We start from the raw sequence: 23,445 nt of genomic DNA on the forward strand, positions 1-23,445 counted from the left end.
AGGCTAGAGGCAAAAGGGTAGGCCCAAACCCAACCCACAAGCAATAGGGCCTTGGTGGGCTGGGGCCCAGCCACAGCCCACCAAGGTTGGAATAGTGGGCTGCAGACTGCAGCCCACTCCACAGCCCACCAAGGTTGGAATAGTGGGCTGCAGACTGCAGCCCACTCCACAATGGGCTAATGGGCTGCGACTGCGGCCACACCGGATCTAAGGCCGGGTGGGCCGCGGCTGCGGCCCACCCTCTTGGTGGGCTGCGCCCCGCCCCACCCAAATCCGGGCCGGTGGGCTGCGGCCCGCAGCCACCCCAACTAGGGCCGGTGGGCCGCGGTGCACACCCCCCCCACCTAGGCCGGTGGGTGCTGCGGTGCGGCCCACCCCAAGGGATTAGTGGTCTGCAGTGGTCTGCAGCCCACTAAGGGGGGAAAATGGGTGGGGGGTTTAACCCCCCCTACCCCTCCACCTCATCTCCTTCCACCCCCGATGGAAGGAGGGTGAGGCGGAGGGAAGCGCCTGGGCTGCGGGGACGCGGGGCTGCGGCGGCGCGGCACGGCCGGGCGGCGCAGCGCGAGCGGCGGCGGCAAGGGTCCCAAGAAAGACGAGGCCGAGGAGGGGAAGGAGAAAGGGAAGAAAAGAAGGAGGTTTACCTGGAGGGGAGTCGGCGAGTCGGCGGGCGTCGGCGACCACGAGGGAGGGAGAGAGAAGAAGAAGAAAGGCTGCGGTGAGGGAAGGAAGGGATAAGGGAGATGGGGGGAAGGGTGGCGTGCACGGCAAGGAAGGGAAGAGAAGAAGAAAAGGAAAGAGGGAGGGTGGCAGGGTGGCAGGCCGACGCACGTGCTCGGCACGTGCGTCGGTCGGGGAAATTTTTTTTTTTTTTTTAAATTTGGGGTGTTACAAGCAGAGTATCCAAAAGAGAAATTCAGGGACGAGAGCTAGCGAAGAGATAAATCCAGTGCTGGATCCACACGCCTTCATAATTGCCACAATTAACGGGGTCTTGCATGCAAGGACATACTTTCCATGGTCTACCAATGACTTCAATTCTTCCTGCAAAGACAGAAACAAGATTACTGCAAGAGTTAGAGTTGATCGGAGGGGTGGAATTTACAGCACCATGCGTTTCAAAGTTTAACGGAGGATCGATGTACCTGTGTATCGGCCGGACGAGCATGTTGGGCTTCATCCACAACATGTGGTACCTGCAAAAATCGATAAGGAAAATAAGTTCAAGGATTAAAGTAATTTCCATCCAAACTAAGAAAGGTATATAGATAAATAAGGCCAATCTCAGCTCTGAATAAGTAGACATTGCTCACATCAAATGCTACAGCGAAGGAATGGTTTGCCATGAGAGTCATCCCACCAATTTCCTGGTACAGGAAGGAGATTTACGATCAGCAAAAAAGCGTCGTCACGATCGACCACCTTCTTATTATATATGCTATATTTGTTACTGTATTTCTAACATATTAACAATACTATTCTGAGGCATATACTACCCTAAAGTATCGACAGATTTCTTAGTCATCTTATACATGTAGCCCCCACATCGGCTTTGTAATTCTATAGGCCCTTTTATGCATTGGCACATTTCAAATTCTATAACACCAAAGAATTGAGATAGTTTACTCACCGTGAGACCGTGAATTAGAGCGCCAAAGCGTTGTGAGTAAAATGCTCTACTTCGGGCTTCTTCGATTGCTGTTACAACAAGTGCAGCGCTTAAATAGGCACCGTAGTATAATATTATAAGAAAGATTCCTAGGAAGAATAAGTTCCGGATGCAAAAAATTTATTTTAGAATACAACTTTTATTCAAAAGAAGAGCTAAACATCAAAACAAAATAACCGTATTCTAGAATATAAACACTTTATTAAAATAATATCAAATAAAAAAGTATTTAGTAATTTTTCTTCTTTTTTTTCAATATAATTATTACATATTTATTTTAGAATAAAAATAATTATTTATAAAATAAATTTCTCATTTTGATAATAACAGTTTATATTTTTTACATTCCTATTTCACATTAGGAACAATCAAGGTTCTGGCTGGGAATCGGTTCTCTACATGGCAAGCCAACTTTGCAATTAAAAACTGGTTCTTTCGCGTAAGCAACAAACCTGCTCTTCTGCTTCAGAACCATCCTTTACTACATTCTTTTTTCTTTTCTTTTTAATCCTCGGATAATTGAATATATTCTCAAGGAAAAGAAGGAAGACCGACAGCTGGGGAGTCGTATGCCATTAATTTGGAGCCACCTGTATGTAAAACTCAGGATTAAAGCTTATGTTTACTTCGGCAATAAGGGAAATCTAGAATAGCCAAGTTTAGATTTTTTTATTAGGGGGGAAAAATATTCTTTTCCCTTAATCGTACCTCCTAACCCCCAATGCACTGTCGGACTTGCAGTCTAAATTCAGAGCTAGGTGAGCTTATATATATATATATATCCGTATATTGGATCAAACACAGTGTTTTCTTGAGCTTATGTACACACATATAAAATAAATAAATAAATCCGCTCTTCCTATGGCCACCTCTGCCTTGTCCCTCAGCCCTCTCTTAGCCATTTTAGCTAGGTGGAGGTTGAGTCTGAGGTGATCAGACTTAGGTGGAGGTAGAGTCAAAGGTGATCGTGAATTAAATTTTTTGGGCTGATCAGACTTAAATATTTGTTCACGATCTGACCCATTAAATATTTAGGTCAACCTGAATTTTAGGATGGACTAGAACATTATAGTTGGTTATCGTTCACTAGCTCATAATATATTGGGTTTGGGTCAAGCGTAATCAACCGAATTTAAAAAAAATATTACATCTTATCACACTAAGTGTAATGAGCCTCATAAAGATATTTTAGTTTCTTCTTTCATAAGAATACTTATATATTAAATATCTAGTTACTAAATATCCAATATTGTATTAAAAAAATAATAATAATAGATATGTATAATGGATTGGGCCATGCGGGCTTAATGTGTCGGGTTTTCAGGTTGAGCCGAGTGGGCAAATGCCTTGCCTATATCGCCCATTATCATTTGAGCTCGGGTTGGCCTTAGCCATATTAAAACTGGAGGACCAGGCTTAAACAGGTTGATCCTAATGATCACCTCCAGAAGGAGGTCTCTCCCCAGTTGAGGGTTTCTCTCTTCCCTCTTGCTCTTCTTCTACTTCTGTTCATCCTTTACTTACATTCTTTTTTTCTTTTTCTTTTCTTTTTATTCCTCGGATAATTGAAAGCATTCTGAACCACCCGCATGGATGAAGAAAAAGAAAAGAAAGAATAAGTTGCACTAAACCATCTGACCGCTAGGGAATCATACGCCATTAATTTGGAACCACCGGTATGTTGAAACTCAGGACTAAAGCGTATGTTTACTTCGGCATTAAGGCAAATCTAGAATAGCCAGTTTAGATTTTGAATCTTTTCCCTTTATCGTACCTCTCTAACCCTCTCTAACCCCCAATGCAGTGTCGGACTTGTAGTCTAAATTCATTAGCTATTGAGCATATGTATATAGCCGTACATTGTATCAAACACGTGTTTTCTTTGAGCTTATGTACACACATACACACAAAATAAATAAATAAATAAAAAATCCACTCTTCCTATGGGTGAAAATTTTTACTCTCCTAGCCATTTTAGCTAGGTGGAGGTAGAGTTAGAGGTGATAGAGAATTAGATTTTTTAGGCTGTTCATACTTAAATATTTATTCACGATTTGACCCACCAAATTTAAGTCAGCCTGAATTTTAGGATGAGCTAAAACATTATAGTTGGTTATCGTTTACTAGCTCATGATATATTAGGTCTGGGTCTAACGTAATTAGCCAAATTAAAAAAAATATTACATCTTATCACACTAAGTGTAATGGGCCTCATAAAGATATTTTAGTTTCTTTTTTCATAAGAATACTTATATATTAAATATCTAGTTACTAAATATCCAATGTGGTATTAAAAAAATAATGAAAATAGATATGTATAATGGATTGGGCCATGCGGGCTTAATGGGTCGGGTTTTTAGGTTGAGCCGAGTGGGCAAATGCCTAACCTATATTGCCCATTATCATTTGAGCTTGGGTCAGACTTAGCCATATTAAAACTGGAGGATCAGGCTTAAGCGGGTTGATCCTAATGATCACCTCCGGGGGGAAGTGAGGGACATCTCTCTCCCCTCAGTTGAGGGTTTCTCTCTTCCCCTTTTTAGTCTCTTTTTACTCAACTCTCTTTCTTTCCTTTAGTTTTACTTGACTGTTTTAATTATCTCTTTGCACTGACCATGATGATTATTGGTGTTGGCATCAGTGATCTTCGCTGCAGCTATCTATTGGCATTTGCAGGGCTGTGCATATTTGGATCTGCGAGAGCTAGTATCTGCAACCAACACCACTGAGAGGTAGCTGAGGACTCTGAAAGTTAGAAATATAACCAAAGAACCAAGTGGTAGCTAGCTAGCTTGACATTCCAGAACACGTTGCGGAAGAGTCAATATTTAACTAGTAGCTTCTTCCTAACATTGAAGCGCAGGAACATCAACTAATTCCGAATCCCATGTCTGGTGTTGCTCAATTCGATCGAGAGCTAGCTCTTATTCCAAGAGGAAGCTGCTCAAGTTCAACAACCTCTCTTGGTCTGCCAACAACTTCCGGTGTTGTTATCTCAATAAGCAAGCAAGAGACTTATTATATATAGCATGCCTCTTGGCCTAGCTTGGGTATTATTTTAGCTGCATCATTTAGAGGTATCAAGTCCCAGTCTCTCAGAGACGGGGATATGCCCCTGCATGCTTTTGTGCAGCGGTTATCGGATCGAAACTGTCAAACCGGAAAAAAAAAATAAAGTGGTCTTATTCTGCAAACACGTCTAATTTATCTATCTCTGCTGCTAATAGACTGACCGCGTTGTGTGTGGGCCCTCAAAACAGAGTTCTAGAAAGACGAGGACGCGTCCCCGAGAGTCTATATAAAGAGTGGCTCCTTCGAAACATTCATATGCAGCAAAATAATCCTCCAATTCCATGGCTTTTATCGCACGGCGGGGTCTGGACGGCGATCGAGAGCTCTTACTCCAAGTAGGGAGTTGGACGGCGGTGCTCTCGATGTCCGAGCTGATCAAATCTCTCGCCATGGAATCTACCACCTCCTCAAATCACAAAAATGTTTTCCTCTGGTTAACGTTTCTCCTTGGTGTTTGGTTTTTGATTCTCTCCCACGTTGTCCCCAGGATCGCTAGGGCTCTCGCGCCCGTAGGGCTACTGCTGAACCTCTTTATCCTCGGAGGGATTCTAAATTCATCTTCTTTCCGCTACTCCTCGTTTTCTTTTTGATTATTATTATCATTATTTTTTCCTTCTCTTGTTCTTATTTTGGGTAATTGTTTACACATTCGTCGTTACTTCTTTTCTATGTTATTGCTTCTCTTCTGTTTGTTAAATGAAGTCCTTTAGTTACTGGTATGTTGCTATAATGTTCATTTCTTAATATCAACAGCAGTTTGGTACATTGACCTTTTCGCATGGCATAATTGATTCATTCATAGTTAGTTGAATTACTCATTTTACTATTTAAGATAAGAAAAGGATCCAAATACTTTAGGGGTGTTTCATGGGCCGGGCTACGTTGAGTTTATCTAAGTATCGGGCTAGATTTAGCTTGAAAGAAGAGGTAGACTTGGGTTGGGTTAAGACCAAAGTCACTGAGTGGAGGCTCTTGAAGAGTTTACACTTGAAAATTAGATATAGTATAACCCTAGTATTTATGAGACAGTCTAAGCTTTCATTGTGGAGTGATGATTATACTAAATTTTTTTCTGTTCATTTGTTTAGCCTATTAGCGGCGTAAAGATAAAATAATTAATAAAATAAAAAGATAAATATTAAATTACGAATTTTTTCTCTCTCTCTCTCTCTCTCTCTCTCTCTCTCTCTCTCTCTCTCTCTCTCTCTCTCTCTCTCTCTCTGTTGTTTGCACACATAACATGCCTCATCGCCTCATTCCCCAAGGTAAAAGAAAAAAAAAAGAAACAAAAAGAGAGCAGATAGAGATCCAGAAGCCACCCTTTGTATTGTGAAGTCGGTTTCCTCTGAGACAAGAAAACAAGTTATTATAGATGAGCATCACTTCTTCCTCTTTCCTCTTTCCTCCCTCCCCTGGCGCACAATAGCTTAACCTGCGCACCCTTTCCCCTTCCTTGCTCCCTTGTCTTGCTTGCTTGCTTGCTTGCTTCCATGGTTAAAACACCGGCCCATTTGAGACTATACTAATCTATCAGAGGCTAGGAAAGAGTAAAAAACCAATCTTGCGTTCTTTGAACGGTTTTGGGTCGCCATCGCGCTTTCCCTTTTTGCAAATTTCATAGAACTTTTGGATTCCCTGCAGCGAAATCGACAATCGGGTTTTGTAGATTCCGCTGTTTTGGCATCTGGGTCGGCGTTGTTTTGGAGTCTGGGGGATTAGATCCGTGTTCTCTTCGTTTGGGATCGGGATTGGAGGTCAGGAATCTTGCTTCGATCGTTGCCTATGATCTTTGCTGATGGTTTCTTATTTTTGATGCGTCTCTTTTGGGTTCCTTGCTGCTGGATTCTAGTCTGGGATCGGTTTCTTGATGCAAATTTTGCACGGTTAAATTGTACCGATTTTATTATTTTATCGTATGAAAATGGAACCGATGTTTACGTTGGTAGGGCTTTTGTTTTCTGATTGGAGAGTGAGGATATGCCTTTGCATATTAAATTATCTGCTTGGATTTGTTTTGCATCTGCCACTAAATATTATTTCCATTTGTATTTAATTGAACAGATGGTATTTTAATTAGTACTGTGAAATGTTGAGCTAAAGGGACATCAAATTAACGATCACAATCACTGTTAGTATCTTTTATTCAGGGGACTAAGAATATTTGTGAGAGAAATCATGTGGTTAACTGATCATGGTAGCAAATCATTGTGACAGGAGCCACTTATATTACAAGCATTGTGCTCTTTAATGTTGCTTTCTATTTGTTTATCTAGATATGCTTATACTATGAAAAGTAGCATCCTTTTTGCAGAATGATTTCACTGTTTAGTAAGAAACTAATTGTAGGTAGAGAAGGGAGTTTCATTGTGCAAATTTCCTCACCTAACCAATGCTAAGATTATATCCATTCATTTAGTAATTCAGTGTAGTACTAGCCTTAGTAGACTGTAATTCTCTATCTTAAAATCTGAGTTTTGGAAAATGTCATTCTCCGGTTTCTTCTTCCTTGGTTATGATCTCTATAAGCTAGAACTGCTTTAAGTTGCTACCAATTAATCTTATATTGGTTTCAAAATTGCTGAAACAAAATTCCTGCATAATCTTCTTTCCTTTCCAGAGTATTTAGCAGGTTAGATAAAGTATATCAGAAGGAACTGGGAGGTTAATATGAGAATACTCCTTATATTTCAATTATACATTGGGCTTACCTTTGTTGGGCTGCAATACTTATCTACTCCAGTTACTAGGTTCTATTACAAACAACATATTTTCATATTGCTTGTTCCATCTTCTTAGTGTAAACTTTAATAACTAAGAGAAGTAATCAACATAATACTTTCATTTTCCTACTGGTTTGGACTTTGGAACCTAAGAAACAGTTGCATATTGATAAATTTCCCTTTAAACTTCTACCAGAGTTACTTACTACAGCATGAACTGTAGATCCCATTCTCTCAGTTCTGTTTAGACTTCAAAATATTCATACACAAATTTGTTGGCTGATACCCTACATTGGTATGCTGAAGATTGTACTGAGAGAGACTTGATTGATAATAATAGCTGCTTCCCTGAATTATTCTATGCAGCATTTTGTCCAACTTATTAATTTTGGAACTAATTGCTGGAAAATTTTAATTACGTCTTATATTTCATGTGCAGTCAAAAGACTCAAAACATATATGGGCTGATTCTAGCATTTCATGGGAGGTGTTGAGGATGATGAACCAGCCCCTAAACGTGTCAAAGAATCCTTATTAGAATTTGGGAGCCTCCCAAATAATTCATCTCTCTCCAAGCCAGTCAGTCCTTTGGGGGGCCTGATGGCCAGACCTTTACCTTCCCAAGGGAAAGACGAGATAGTTGGTTCGAAAGGAGTCATCAAAAGGGTTGAATTTGTGAAGATAATTACAAAGGCTCTTTATTCTCTTGGTTATGAGAGAAGTGGAGCAATTCTAGAGGAAGAGTCGGGAATACATTTGCACTCTTCTTCTGTGAATCTTTTCAGAAAGCATGTGCTTGATGGAAATTGGAATGAAAGTGTTACTACATTGCATAAAATAGGTCTTCTGGATGAAAATGTTCAACAATCTGCATCTCTTCTGATATTGGAGCAGAAATTCTTTGAGCTTTTGGAAAATGATAGGGTTATGGATGCATTGAATGTATTGAGAACTGAAATCACTCCTCTTAACATTAATAAGGAGAGATTGCATGAGCTTTCCAGCTTTATAATTTCTCCTGCGCAGTGTTTTATACTTGGGTTTCCCAAGCCTGTAACTGAAAGTTCAAACTCACGACTGAAACTTCTGGATGAATTGCAGAAATTGCTACCACCTGCTCTTATGATACCTGAGAGGAGGTTGGAACATTTGGTTGAACAAGCACTTAGTGTGCAACGGGAAGCTTGCTATTACCATAACTCTTTAGATGGTTCGTTGTCATTGTACACTGATCATCAATGTGGAAAAGATCAGATACCTTCTTGGACAACACAGGTCACCACTAGTTCCAGAATAGTTTTTTTTTAGCATAATTGTGTAATTCTAACTGCAGTTCATTTCTTATCTGGTGTCTGAGCACCAAATTCTGTAATATTGTTATGGGACTCATTTAACTGAAAATCCCTTAGAGAATGCTTCACTGTTTACTTATTGTGCTAGCTAGATATCAAAACATTCTAGAGAAAGATACTAATCTTCTAGTTAGTAAGATGGATCTGGAATATCCAGATTAGTTTATGATATACTACTTTTTAGTACACCAATCTACTTCTCATTCACTACTCTTTATGTTCAGGTATTACAAGCACACCATGATGAAGTATGGTATTTGCAGTTCTCAAATAATGGGAAGTATTTAGCATCATCATCCAATGATAGATCTGCAATTGTATGGGAGGTAAATTTCGTGCTTTTGATTGCTGGTGCTACATATTTTAATCTTTCTGTTCATTTTGTGAATATCTTGTTAGTTGATTTCCCTCATTTATCTTATCTACCATGCTGCAGTTGAAGTTGCATTTCTTGCTTTCTCTGTATGCTTGAGTGATGAAATATGTTTCATATCTCCTCCATACATTCTATTCTTGTTTCATATGCCATTGTAAATTTAACTTAGACAATATATCCTGACGAGAGATATGGATGCATCACAAATCAGTTCCTAGTTATTATGGACAATAGGAAGTATTCCTAAAGATGACACTTGCATTTCTACATTTCCATTTTGTTTGGTTTCATAGGAATCCTAGCAAATATTTGCTCAGGTAAATATTTCCCCCTAATGAGAAGTTCAAGCAAGTATTCCTGTTCTTGCTAGCTAAATTAGATTAGCCACGTTCTCAGGTGAGAATTGTCTTGTGATTCCATATTAGGTTCATGAAGATGGGGAGCTGTCATTGAAGCACAAACTGACTGGTCACCAGAAACCTGTCCTGATGGTTGCCTGGAGTCCTGATGATTGCCAACTTCTAACATGTGGACTGGAAGAAGTTGTTAGACGCTGGGACATTCAATCGGGGGAATGCCTCCACGTCTATGAAAAGGCTGGTCTTGGCTTGATTTCTTGTGGTTGGTTTCCAGATGGAAATCAATTTTTTTCTGGTGTGACAGACAAAAGCATCTGCTTGTGGGACCTGGAGGGTAAAGAATTGGACTGTTGGAAAGGGCAGCGCTCGACAAAGACCTCCGAAATGGCTGTTACAAAAGATGGCAGGCTGGTAATAAGCATGTCGAGGGAATCTACAATTCTTTTGCTTGATAGGGAGGCAAAGCTGGAGAAGCTGATTGAAGAGGAGCAAACAATTACTTCGTTCTTGCTATCAAAGGATGATAACTTTTTGCTTGTAAATCTTGTAAATCAGGAGATTCATTTGTGGAGCATAAAGGGTAATCCAAAACTTATTACCAGATACAAAGGTTACAAGCGCAGCCGCTTTCTGATAAGGTCTTGTTTTGGGGGATTTGAGCAAGCTTTCGTTGCTAGTGGAAGTGAAGATTCACAGGTATGAAAGTTGTTTACTGCCATCTATTCAATGAAGGAAGAAGTAAATCCCTTACTAGTACTGTTTCTTAATTCTTTCACTGATATTAAGCATTTATCTCAAGATCTTGAACTCTTGAGACATCCTTTTTAAAAGAAACAAGCCAGAGGCAGAGACAATTTAGTTTGTAGATGTTAATTTTCTCCACCTCAACAGAAAGGGAATGAACATATCTGACACTAGTTAACACGGAAATCCTATAGAGATAAGTTATTTGAGAATCGATTGATGTGGTGTGGAAATGTTCAATGCACCAATGAGCTAGTATGAAGCAATATTTTTGCTGGAGCAGAAGGGCTCTTGAATGGGATGAACAGATTGCGCTAAATAGAAGCTGTATAGAAGAAAATGATGCTTCCAGAGTATCCTTGTTGTCATGATGTAGATAGATTTATACAAATTTTGTAGCTGAGCCTAACATAAATTCTTTTTTATGTGGCTTATATTAGGTGTATATATGGCACCGAAGCACGGGAGATCTAATCAAGGTTCTACCAGGGCACTCTGGTGCTGTCAACTGTGTCAGCTGGAACCCTGCAAATCCTCACATGCTTGCATCTGCAAGCGATGACCATACCATCCGAATTTGGGGAGTAAACAGGGTTAGCTTAAAGCGCAAGGATGATCATAGCAACGGAGCAATTCAGTGCAATGGAAAAAGCAAAAGTTATCATAATGGCAATGAAACTGTCAAGTACTCTTGATTAGTCCTTCATTGGCTTTGTACATCCTTTTCCTTTCTTCAAGTTTGCTTTCGCAATGAACTGATCTGTAAAAGATTTCAGATGCTATCAGGCCCATTAACTTTCTGTGACTATCTCAGTTTCCATTCGTTTCTTAATTGAAGCAGGGGTTAAAAGTAAAATTTAGGCCATGCTCGGCCTCTTATATTTTTCTTTGTCAATTTTGTCTGTGAATTTCTTGTCATAATTTCTTATGGTTGAGACGAACTTGAATTGGGTAAATGGTTCTATAGGTCCAATTTCTTATGGTTGAGACGAACTTGAATCGGGTAAATGGTTCTATAGGTCCCAATCATAAGAGACGTATTCAATTTAATATGCTGTTGGTGTTCCGTGTAGTCCGAAATTGAACTGCTGTCACAGGTGTTATTTATTAGAGAGATACAAGATGCAGAACAACTTTAGAAAGGTTTGAACATGATCAAGATATTTCAGTTGACTAATTTCCATCTGGATTGCAGTTAAGTTGGATCTCAATTAGCCTTACCCAGTTCATTACAACAAGTGACCCTAGCATCCTACAAGGTTTGAACATGATAAGATATTTCAGTTGACTAATTTCCATATGGATTGCAGTTAAGTTGATCTCAATTAGCCTGACCCAGATCATTACAACAAGTGACCCAAGCATCCTACTTAAAAACACTTTGCCCTTAGATTTAGCAAACACTCGTACGATCAAAGAGTAGGATTCATTTTAACCCCCCAAGAAAAAAGTAGCAGCATTCCTCCATGGATTAAATTTTTTGAAAAATTTATAAAAAACACTGTTCTATCTTTATCACCATTCACACCTTGGAATAAAGTACTAATCACTCAATTTTTTTCATTTTGCTTAAAATGCCGCAAAACACTCTTGCCATTATTTTTTTGTACCGAAAGTCACAGTATCTATAACCCTACAACCCTAGATGAAAATAACCTTAATAACTTGAATGAGTAATTTTAGGTGTAAGTAAAAGATAACTGGAGACTAAATTGTAAAATTAAAAGGTATTTTAAGTATTTCAATTTTTTCTTTTAAAAAATAACAAATAATTATTTATTCCAATGGCGACTCAAAATATTTCGAAGGCATTAAATGTAAAAAATAATAAATATCTGCATGAATGATAGTAAACGCAAAAGATAAATTTGATAAAAATCTCTAAATTTTAAGGAAATGATTCTCAAAATTAAACCGACGTTTCTCATTGCATTGGACCTAAAAAATGTGCATCAAAACACAAATGCACAATAAATGGCTTTACTATAAAAGCAAAGAAACATAGATTGATATAGAACTGAATCCTGCAACAATTGCCTTACAAAACTACTACAATATTTAAGACAAAACACAAGCAAACACACAAAATAAAAATATCTAAATTCTAATGCTGCAAAACAAACAACTGATACCCCAAGAGAGGCGGTTTTGTGCCTTCACTTGGCCTCCCTACTAGGTAGTAGTTAGACAAAATGATCAGCTTCGCCGCTTGTCTTGGCGACGAGGTATGGATCAAGGAAGAAGAATGGACTCACAATGATGCGATCCACCTTACTTTGATCTCTGCCTCATCTTTCGACGCTTCCTCTTCAGTCTCCTCATGCGCTTCTTCTTCCACTGGAGAAGGCCCAAATATGGGTAAAGCTAGCAGCAAATGTAGCTAAGAAAACTACATCTTTCTTAAAATTTCTAGCAACTATTATAACATATTATAAATAGAAGATAGAAGGAGAAGTATTAACCAGCAAAGATATACCAACCACAATGCTTGGTCACCTTCACCATGATAATGATAAACTATCAAAGGAGCATGCGACTTAAACTTGCAATTTCTAAAACTAGCCTCTAATAAGTAATAATAATGGTGCTCATGCTGAAGGTGAGCATACGGCCTAAACTTGCAACACCATTTCCTTTTTTTTCTTTCTTTTTGTTACTATTCTTCGATGATGATACTATTATACGCAAATAAAAAGATCCAAGGTAACATTTTCAAGAACATTTCTATTCCCTGGCAATAGATTATATCAGAATCAGATGACGTTCACAAGTTAAACATAAGAATAATAGATTCACCGTTGAACATGTCAGTTAGGGTTATACAAGTGTATCTAATATATGGGATCTAGCTTTTACTTTACACTTACATGGTAAAGACCAAATTTTTGGGACTTGCCAATCTTAGATTAACATCATCGCAAATAAAAACATTAAAAGAAACGAACCAATACTACCGTCATGTGTGAACTAATACACAAGCAACTGCAACGATTCCGAATTCATTACCAGATTAAAGACAAGAACTTAGATGCACATCCGCAAAACCGATAATTATAGCCGAATTACGAAATGGCTTCCTTTTACATGAAGCCAAGAACACTATTTTTTCCAACACCGACCAAAATTTAAAGGCTGGCGATCGTGATCTCACCTTCGCCCTCATCTCTGGCTCGTGAAGAAAGACTCCTTTGCTCGCTTTCCGATTCCCTTCTCTCGCAAAAGTCGGCGTCGAGTTGGGGCGGAAGAGATAGGTCTCGCAAATTATTTATACCGTCAGGTTTAGGCAATACGAAGAAAACAAACGCCCTAAGGCCGTCGGCCTTGATTTGATGATGGTTCGTTTACGTGGCAGTGACAATTTCGACAAGGGTAAAAGTGTAATTTTGGCATAAACCTTACCGTTACCGCAGGCATCCTTTGTTATTTCCTACCAACATTATAGACTATCGCTGTGTATTAACAAATAATCTATAAGAATTAATGTCATATTATACAAGCAAGAAGAGATAATATAGTTTAAACATTGTATGCAGACCAAAATATCATTCAGAAAAATGGGTACAGAATGCCAGGATTATGTTCCAACAATGGGCAATATTACTTGCTTCTCTATCAAAAACTTTTAAACAGAAGTTTTATTTTCGTGACCTGGAACTGCAACATTTGCAACAATTGCCTTTCTACTTAACATAAACGTAGAACAGTTTCAAACTTTTGATGTGATTAACCATATAAATACATTGGTGTACTGCATAGATGTCATGAGAAAGAAGCACAGCATTTGAGTTGCCAGGTAAAAAAGATAGAAATATGATAATCTTTCCACAACCATCTGCAATGTCATATACTCACTCATACATGATACAAACTCACAAACTGTGTAAAATATACAACAGCAATCCCGAGTAAATAGACAAGTGGAAATTCCATATAGTCAATCTGGTAATGATTTGTTTCATTGCATGATTCACGATGTCGGGAGTGAGACAGTTCCTCTTTAAAATCAATATATTGAAGAATTTATTCTCTTGTCCATATATCTTAGACGCTATTGATAGATTAAGTGAGGTCATTCTCGTCTAAAGGTTCCTCTTCATTGGTTGCTTCTTTCTTGATCTCTTTCAAGTCTCCGGTTGGAAGTTTCCTTGCAAGCCTAATTATCTGCAGCAATTGAGAGTTGTTCATCGTCATAAAAGGAGCTATGTAAAAACTAGTAGAAATGACTTGCTTTGAACAGGCACTAGAGAATGATTGAAGGTATATGATAAAGAGAAATTAAGAGATTGTGGAGAAGGATATGCACATCTTCAAATAGAAGAAAGAAACTACTTTCGAAACTAAATGTTTGAGTATAATTAGAAGACAGAAAAATTACCACATGATCGAGATTTGAAATGGCGCTTGAGTGAGCAACACGTTTAATTTCTTCAGCATCACCTTCCTCATAAGCAGACAATAGTTTCATTGCACAGCGGTTCTGGTCACTGTTAAGGAAGGCTGCAACTCTGAAAAGAGTTCAAGAAGAACATTTTTGAATGATCAGCAGAAAGATAACGAGAACTATCCACCTAAGCAATGCTGCATTGTGAGAAAAGGATTACATAATAATTTCAAATCAGCTATAATCATTCTACACAGCATATAACACCAACTTACTGAGAGCAGTCATTGTAGCATTTCTGAGCTTGCTGAAAATCGTTCGCATAAAGGTAAACTATGATTGCACACAGATAAGCCTGCATCAATAAGAACCAGGAATTAAAAGAAAAGAATAAAAGACATGCAAAAAGGAATTAGAAGTTTCAGTTTAGGACATTGGACAGGACAGAAATTCTTAATATCAAATTGCTAGACATACAGGTCACTAAACAAGACCAAATTCTAATCCATATAATCTTTTGATATTTTGAAGAACAGAAATCTGTCTAGCAATTATTCCATCCAGCCATTTACATTATCAGTTATTACTCCAACAACTTAACTAAGGAGAATACTATTAACTACATCTTAAAGACAAAATTGCCAAGCAGTTGAATATACTCAACACTGTTATTTACAGCAAGAATGAAAATCAAAATTACCTAGACATGCAATCCAAGAAACAAAATAATAAATTGAAGTTTTGAACAGGAATCTGCTGTTAAGATGGTAGCAAGCATCTAGTAACTTGAAGCCCGTGGGAAGATCTGATGTTCCAGCCTCCAGGCAATCAAGAGGTGCTCTTCAATATCTATATGAATTTCCACTTTCCAGAAACCAGCCTCTCCAAAATTATTTAATCTTCAAGTGATGATACAAATTTCAAAATTGCAGAATCGACCATACATAGTAGGATCCTAAGCATATGCAAAGATGTCCAAGTGAGTTCAAATAGATGGTTAGTCAGCATGTTAAGATGCTTAGGAATAGTACTTGTCCTCTTTAGATAGTTACATGACTGGCATTGTTATTTCAACAATTGTTGGTTCACCCAAAGTCCTAACAGATAGATCTTTCCATCAGAAACAGCCAACTATTACATTTACACATACACACCAGAAAAAGTCAGAAACCAATAATATGCAAAAGACATCAATTCCTTATACTCACCAGAAAGAACCATCCATATTTTACTCATATATTCAGAGAATTAGTAAGTTATTACAATTTAAATGGCACAAATGAACACCTTGCATTGACTGTTGACAGCATTGCACTTATCAGCTGCTACACCCCATCTCAAAAGAAATGCTGCAGCATCTGTATACCTGCGAAGAACGGTAAAGAATAACTGATGAATCAAATAAGATATGAAAGAAGCATGGCACAGTTCAAGGTCTATATAAAAAAAAATCCTTATTCTGACATCTATTCACTAATACCAGGGTACATAAGGTACAGGACAGAAATAGCAACAGCTGCATAGCATGAAAGAATTCTTAAGCTTCTCTGATTCGTACTGCTTTACATTGTCTACTCCAAATAGTAAAATTTAAAGGTGTCGCTATACCCATCTAATTTAGGGAAGTGTTAAGAAGGCAAAGAAGATATCTTTGGTTCTTAAATGGAAGACTACAATATGATTTGTTATCTCTTATCAGAGAGCTGGACAATGAGAGAAGAGCTGGAAATTTAGGATTTATTTTGGAAAGAACTTAACACCTTTGAGTTAAAAAAAAGACAAGAAGAGAAACACAATATCTTCTCCTAGATTCTATTTCTATGCTAGGAATGATGAACATGAAGAATAAATTTAAGCAGCATCAACTGAATATAGAACCAGAAACTGATAAATAGCTAACAGAAGAAAGGACATCAATAAAAAGATTAATGGTTTCTCAAATTTCCTTTTCTTCAAATAGTTATCAGAAGACAATAAGAAGCTTTTGCAGGTTCTCTTTCCACACTTTAGAACTTGTGTTTGAAACTGCAATCTCTTAGATTACTGTTCAGTAAAAATTCAAAAGATGTCTAAATGTAAATGTTTACCTTTCAAGTTTAATATAAATACTTGTGGCAGCACGATACAAATCAAATGCCATTTGCTCCTTTCCATCATCTTCTAAAAGTACACAAGCATCAGTATACATTCGTACAGCTTCATCAGGAGAAGCATCTTCCAAAGCGCTGAATACACAATTAAAAAAGTATAAGATTGGTCCCATAGAATTTCTGTTATATTAGACAATTAAATTAGCGCCAAGGGACTGACAGAACGATGTGTACCTAGCGCCCTTTGCGAGAGCATCAGAAGCAGGTTGTGATCTTCCGCATTCACTGTACAATTCAGATGCTCTTCTGTAATGGTCAGAAAGTTCATTCCAGCGTCCAAGTTCCTTTGCCAGACCGGCAGCAGATTCCATGTGCTTGGCAGCATCCCAAGGCATATCGAACTAGTCAAGGTTAAACATGGAAAATTTTCAAGAATGTGCAAATAGAAGCAACAAGTTTTAACAGTGAGAAGTGGATACGAGGAAATCATTTCTTGTCCCTTTGAAGCCTTCTCAAATGCTTCTTTTGCTTTCTCATTTTCTTTTCTGAACCTGTAGCTGACAGCTTCAACAGAAACAAAAGTTCCTTTTAAAGTAAAGCCAGATGCATTGACTTAATAAGAAGAAAAGAAGGACAATCATTTACTGACCAGCTTGCTCATACAATGAGGTAGCAGACTTCCAATCAGTACTCCATCTAGTAAAACTGAGTTTTGTTCTGCATAACAAAAGAAAGATACAACTAAGAAAATTGCTTTCCTTTACTCCTTACTATCATGGTCAGAATTGATTCTGAGAGAGTTTCGAATAGATTATTGACAAGAAACTAAAGGCTGATAGAATTCAAGCAGCCATACTTCCTCAATCCAATTGTCCCAAAACGCAAAAAAAATTTACTGCTGCCGCTTAATATCTATTGAGTGACTGTTTGGTCAGATCTAAAGTACCGACCATTTAATCAGCAATAATTTGGAAACTTCCAGCCAAAAGATTGCTTTCCGCCTAATTATTATCAGATATTACACCAAAAACGATTTCTTTTTCCTAATATGTTACTCAATGAGGCTTCAGAAACTTAGATTTATCATGGTTTCTTGAAAACTTTAGGATTCCAACCAAACGAGAAATCAGATTTCGGGAATGATGGATCCAATGTAACGAGATCTACTGAACAAAAGATTACTTCTCCAGGAAAGAACAAATAGATCTTCTACGACAATATCATTCATTTATCCGATAATGCTGAAAAATCAGTACTTATTCCGATTCTATCCGACGGAAATGTACGAAGAACGATTGCCAACAAACGATAAACCCTAACTAAGAAAGATTCCAAAAACTTCAAGATAGATCGCGACGAGCAATCGAGGATTAGAGGTAGATAATTGAGAATAAAAGAGTTGAGAGATTACAACTTATCGGCCTTGGACATAAGCTTATCTGGGTCGGAATTCGCCATGGCTGCGAGCTATCGAAGGCCTTCTCTCGTAGCTCACGTCTTTTAGGTAAATATAAACTCCATGGACTTCTCATTTGCATATCAGCCCCTGAAGTTCCTACTCTTTATCGATTACTCCCAGAAATCTCCGCACGAAAGCTTAGTCCACGTTTAGTTCGTAAATAAATTATATTTTGATCAAATTTCGTTCATAAAAAAAATTACAAACATACTTATTTTACAGATAAATTTTCTTTCATAACTTTAGTAAAGGTCTCTTTTCACATATACCCCAAACAATGTTCAAAATTATAAACATTCCTAGGGTGTAAATGCAAATACAAAATTATAGGGGGTGTATAAGACAAAATGCCAAATTAAATATTAACCTCTATTTTTAAATGCAATTTTTATTTCTCGATTGCATATTTACCAGCCTAATACAAAGAAAAAAAAATAAAAAAAATAGCAGGAACAAGTCCTATTATTTAGCGAAAATAATAGCATAATAAGAAAATATATTACATCAAGCCTAAAAAGCATATAAAAATAAAGTAAAAAAATTCTCTAGCAAAAACAATATAATATATCTAGAAGGTGGGAGGACCAAATTTTCTCACCATTTTGACCAAGACCAGGTGATGAGGATTTCAAAACGTCAACCCTCCATTTGCCATGGTTGACATATGACTTGAAAATCAAAACAACTTAATGAAAGCAACGGTTTTTTTTAAGAGTTTATTAACAACACCATATATGAGATTTCATAATCTTTTTCCCATTTCCTACGAAGAATTTTTATGCCATACGATTAGATACTAAATTTAACCAAAAGATTTTTACCAAAAAAAGGAGAGCAGAAAGAGCCAACTTGCCCATTGGATGTTAGATACTGTCTTGAGAATAATGGAGATAAGGACACTATTTTGCAATCTCCAAACTACGTGCATCATCTTTTGAGAGTTTGCTGATATCATAATCCAATGACATATATGGAATTTTATTCTGAAATCTAACAACTTAAGTTTTTATTAATGGGCGATCGATAGAGTTTCGCATTCATACTATCTAAATCATTAATAATAATCTACTAATCCATGCCCCCACCTAGTTGGAAATGGAAAGTTACGAGTCCAAAACTGGGACAAGGCATCAATTTACAATCAATTAGAATTGCAGGACATGATCTAGGAACTGACGTCATGTCACATTCCAAATCTAGTAACATGCCTGTGGGCTGAAACCACCCTCCCAAATCCAACAAAGAGTTGTTTCTTTAAGGAGGAATTCTCTTTGAAGAGCCTCTGATTCCTTTCTGAGCCCAGTGCAGTGAATGAGGAGAAAAAGGAGAGAAGCAAGTGGGAGAAAAGGTTGGGAGGTTTTCTTTGCTTTCCCTCATGTAGGACTCTTCTTATGCTATTCTTTTGAGTGTACTAAAAAGATAGATATAAAGTCATACTATGATGTTTTGGTTCCTCCATCTCTATTCTGTTCTTTAAAAAAATTTCGACAGTAAGTCTATGTTGTCAGATGTATTTATAGTTGACTATAATTCTTTTTTCATTGCTTGCAAGTAGATTTAGGTGCGGCTTTAATTTCTTTCCTTCTTTGCTGTCTTCCAGAAATTTTAGTACTGTAAAATTGTTTTGTTATGTTGCTGCAAGAGAGAAGCTGAACTTTGTTTCCTAGGCTTCTTATGGTTATGTGAAGATCTAGAACTCAGGGAATGAAGCAGTATCTTTCTATCTTTAGCATTGATGATGAGATAAAGTCATACCAGAATCTCCTTGCAACATCACACAGGAAGAGATCAACCAGGCTAGTATCACCTTTCTTCTTTTGTGCTTGTTCCCCCTTATTTTAGTTTAGTCCTATTTCCTGCTGTCTTAAATTTCTTTCTGATTAATCCTACAGACAAGACCATGATCTTGTAGACCTCTTCAATGGAAACGGAGATGCAATTGTGAAGAACCAGGCTCATGAGTCCTCTCCAGCTGATAAGCAAGCTGAGATGTTTGAATCCAAACTCATGTACTCCAGTAATTTGAGTCAAGAAGATGAGAAAGCATCGTGGGTGGGAATGGAAGAGGATCTGTATTCGGATTTCTTCTACGGAATAGAATCTGCGGAGATAAATGGTGCTGACAATTTAGTTAAATCTGAGAATCTGCATGTTCCAGGGCCAAATTTGAGTGGTAGTATAGTGAATTTGCCGGCAAGAGGTGAGGACTGTCATCAATTAAATATAACCTCTGAGAGATCTCAGAAGGATGAACACGAAGCTACCGTTACTACGTCGTCTGGTGGATCTGGTTGTAGTTCTGGTCAAATGCGACATCAGGTCCCTAGGAATCAGAATCAGAAAAGGAAGGGAAGAGATGGAGAGGAATATGAATGCCAAAGCAAAGTAACTATTTTGTATCAGTTTCTTCCTCTTTGCTTTGGGATCTCGCATGCTTTTGTCTAGAGAGGAAAAGATGATATCAGGCAATTGATACTAGCATAACTTTTAGGCTTTTGACATTTTCCAAAAAATGCAGGAGACTGAATATGAACAAGGTGAAGCAAAAAAGCCGCCTCAACGATCAAAATCGAGCAGAACCCGTACTTCGGAAGTTCATAATCTTTCAGAGAGGGTACCATTTAATGTCTTAATATGAATCATGTAGTTTCAGCAGGCCAATACTTTCTGCTCAGACAGTTATTAAATTTTGTAGAGAAGAAGGGATAGAATCAATGAAAAGATGAAGGCACTAAAAGAGTTAATACCACATTGCAACAAGGTACAATGTATGGTTCTTTCCCTTCTGGACTACTTTTATTCATTTGATGCTGATTACAGTGTAATCTTTCAGTCAGACAAAGCATCGATGCTAGACGATGCAATTGAGTACTTGAAATCACTTCAGCTACAACTTCAGGTATAGAATCCATCTTATCCAGTTGTTCTGAGATTAGAATCTTTCATTTAATTTCTTTTTCAAAACTATAATTTACTTGTGACCCTTATCTTAGTTAATGTGGACGGCAACTGGGGTGGCACCAATGATGTTTCCTGATACCCAACACTGCATGTCCCAAGTGAGTATTGGAGCAGGTCATGCTCATATGCTTTCTCTGCATGGTAACACACAACCTGCAGCAAGAGGCTCCCCATTTAATCAATCTAACACAACACAGGCAACAACATATACTTTATCTGATACAGATAACTCGGTAAATTTCGCGAGTCAGATACAGAATATTTATCAGCCTGAATCATACGCTTGCTACCTTGCTCTCCATCGAATGCAACAAAATCGTCAGGTTTGTTGCTCTGACTTTTAATTGCAGCTTATCTTTTGTTAATGTAACTATGAGAGATTATTATTCGCAAATTCAATGATGCAGGCAATGAATCAGTATGCTGATGGATCTCACATGATGCAGCAGAATCAGACAGCAGGGTTAGAGAGCAGCAGTGGCTTACCTATTGATAGAGAAATCCCTCCTAATAGTATTTGGAAGGACATCTGTTGAGAAATCCTCAAGATGAGAAATTATTATGGACTCAATTAAAGTGACAATGTAATCATTTCATATGTCATTACAAATAAGAGTTCAGAAGCAAATTACTGATGTGCTTTCAGGATTTAGTGGTGATTCATTACTCAGAAATCCAAAATCGAAATTTTGTCACCAAAGAGGGTGATCTTTCATTTCATTACCGAGGGATTCCTCCTAATAGTATTCGACTAGTGTGACCATTTTCTAATAAGATTTAATAAGTGCATTACTGATGTAGAGGAAAAAGAAGCATGCCATTTTTATATTACCAAGTTGATCTCATTCAGGACTTTCTGTCTTCTGAGCACTTCTGAGCAGTCTATTAATATATTAGTTGCCACAACTTCATTGTAACTTTCCTCTACTAATTTATGTCAAGATGATGAACTTTATAATTTTAGCATATTCTTTCCTCCTTTTATTTATTTTTTTGTTTTTTAATTTTGGCCTCTCCTAGTAGGGTAACTCATAAGGATTAAAGAACTCTAAAAGGCAACCAAGATTGCAATGCACTTATGGTGTTGTAGGCAGCTCCTGCTCCATTCTTCTTGATTTCTCTCTCTGTTTTCTTTTTCTTTTTTTTTTCCAAGATACAGGAAGCTTGAGAGAGAGTGATGCATGCGACTGTTGAGCTAATTACTGAACATGGCTGTTGACAGACAGAGACAGACAGACATACATTATTCTAATGCTCTCTTTCTATCCATAAGCTGGATACAGTATGCCATTTGGCCTTTCTACAAATTTCTTCACTGTTATTTCTGCATATTTTCTCAGTCAACTGATTCCAGCGATATTTTGGTTGTTTGATTTCTCAGTCTCTCCTTCATAGCAGTGTCTCCTTTGACAGTGATATGCCTGTCTTTTCTTGAGCTAAAGCAGAAGCCAACAGAAGTCTGCTAGTTTCCATTTAGATAGCAAAAGTTCCAAGAAAAGTTACAGTGGCAGAGTTATCAATCATATGTAGTTTGTTATGGGTTCACAATCATTATACTATCATAATAATTAATCATCCTCTCCTTAATGGTCCACCCTCACTAGAGAATCAGATAATGAGAAGATGAAATAATTTTTCTGAATCATTAAAACTCATATTCTGGGAAGTAGGAAAAGGAGAATATAGAACACCAAATATGACTGAGGGATTTGCCACCTTTGGCTCATGACTTCATGAATGATTTCAGGAGTTAAAACATAAAAAGTAGACTATGGATACATTATTAGAATGCTATAATCTCTTAGAAAAAGATGTGATAGTTCTTGCTCCAGAACCATGCAGACAATATCTGCATCAGATCTTGTGATCCTTCTGGATTAGATTACAATATCTGCAATCTTGTCAACATCCATTTGTGGTGGGTCATCATAGGCGATTTAAATTAGTATGATTGCATACATGATAAGAGATATGCCTATCCATGGACCGCACGTCCGGACCCCATGGATAACTTCTGCCAAATCCTTAGTTACATAATGTAGTTATACTAAGCCCTTCTGCTGAAACATAGTATAGACATAATTAAAAAAGATATTAATGGTTGGATTTGAATTAAATTGTACAACACTGTCGATAAATTCTCACTCTGATATGCATTTCATTTATTAGCTGATATCAATCTCATTTATACACCAACATATGATAAATTTATATATATATATTTTTCTCTTATCTTCCTGAATATAAATCTTTATCTGACTG

The 23,445-nt window shown here is 37.6% G+C and overlaps 3 protein-coding genes and 3 long non-coding RNA genes across 7 annotated transcripts; 3 read left to right on the top strand and 3 right to left on the bottom strand.

The window, feature by feature from the left end:
- Positions 1 to 1,032: 1,032 nt before the first annotated feature.
- Positions 1,033 to 1,645, bottom strand: LOC140795591 (uncharacterized). The gene is made up of 4 exons (XR_012110316.1): positions 1,631 to 1,645; positions 1,314 to 1,367; positions 1,146 to 1,196; positions 1,033 to 1,044 (listed from the first exon to the last, which is right to left on the bottom strand). It is a non-coding gene; the product is annotated as an uncharacterized lncRNA (long non-coding RNA).
- A 409-nt stretch (positions 1,646 to 2,054) lies between these two features.
- On the top strand, positions 2,055 to 4,863 carry LOC140795372 (uncharacterized). Its single transcript, XR_012110291.1, has 2 exons — positions 2,055 to 2,108; positions 4,311 to 4,863. It is a non-coding gene; the product is annotated as an uncharacterized lncRNA (long non-coding RNA).
- A 1,107-nt stretch (positions 4,864 to 5,970) lies between these two features.
- LOC140794739 (WD repeat-containing protein 26 homolog) lies at positions 5,971 to 11,148 on the top strand. 2 transcript variants are annotated; one of them, XM_073146888.1, is made up of 5 exons: positions 5,971 to 6,495; positions 7,901 to 8,736; positions 9,038 to 9,139; positions 9,615 to 10,244; positions 10,733 to 11,148. In XM_073146888.1, the coding sequence occupies exons 2-5, from the start codon at positions 7,942 to 7,944 to the stop codon at positions 10,985 to 10,987; spliced, it is 1,782 nt and encodes a 593-aa protein (XP_073002989.1). In that variant the 5' UTR covers positions 5,971 to 6,495; positions 7,901 to 7,941; the 3' UTR covers positions 10,988 to 11,148. The 2 variants fall into 2 exon arrangements, with proteins under 2 accessions (XP_073002989.1, XP_073002990.1); XM_073146889.1 differs by lacking the exon at positions 5,971 to 6,495 and having other exon boundaries at positions 6,854 to 8,736.
- Positions 11,149 to 12,271: 1,123 nt separating this feature from the next.
- Positions 12,272 to 13,599, bottom strand: LOC140794740 (uncharacterized). The gene is made up of 2 exons (XR_012110177.1): positions 13,444 to 13,599; positions 12,272 to 12,629 (listed from the first exon to the last, which is right to left on the bottom strand). It is a non-coding gene; the product is annotated as an uncharacterized lncRNA (long non-coding RNA).
- A 473-nt stretch (positions 13,600 to 14,072) lies between these two features.
- Positions 14,073 to 18,294, bottom strand: LOC140795651 (gamma-soluble NSF attachment protein). The gene is made up of 9 exons (XM_073148336.1): positions 18,175 to 18,294; positions 17,413 to 17,480; positions 17,242 to 17,327; positions 16,998 to 17,155; positions 16,761 to 16,898; positions 15,961 to 16,039; positions 14,949 to 15,028; positions 14,668 to 14,797; positions 14,073 to 14,453 (listed from the first exon to the last, which is right to left on the bottom strand). The coding sequence occupies exons 1-9, from the start codon at positions 18,219 to 18,221 to the stop codon at positions 14,352 to 14,354; spliced, it is 888 nt and encodes a 295-aa protein (XP_073004437.1). The 5' UTR covers positions 18,222 to 18,294; the 3' UTR covers positions 14,073 to 14,351.
- Positions 18,295 to 19,926: 1,632 nt separating this feature from the next.
- LOC140795026 (transcription factor PHYTOCHROME INTERACTING FACTOR-LIKE 13-like) lies at positions 19,927 to 21,878 on the top strand. Its single transcript, XM_073147382.1, has 8 exons — positions 19,927 to 20,018; positions 20,115 to 20,607; positions 20,741 to 20,836; positions 20,918 to 20,983; positions 21,056 to 21,121; positions 21,216 to 21,281; positions 21,381 to 21,506; positions 21,591 to 21,878. The coding sequence occupies exons 1-8, from the start codon at positions 19,927 to 19,929 to the stop codon at positions 21,717 to 21,719; spliced, it is 1,134 nt and encodes a 377-aa protein (XP_073003483.1). The 3' UTR covers positions 21,720 to 21,878.
- The last annotated feature ends 1,567 nt before the right edge of the window (positions 21,879 to 23,445 follow it).

This window comes from Typha latifolia, chromosome 9 (genome assembly GCF_019914945.1).
Source record: "Typha latifolia isolate L0001 chromosome 9, TyphaL0001v2, whole genome shotgun sequence".
Lineage (NCBI taxonomy): Eukaryota > Viridiplantae > Streptophyta > Magnoliopsida > Poales > Typhaceae > Typha > Typha latifolia.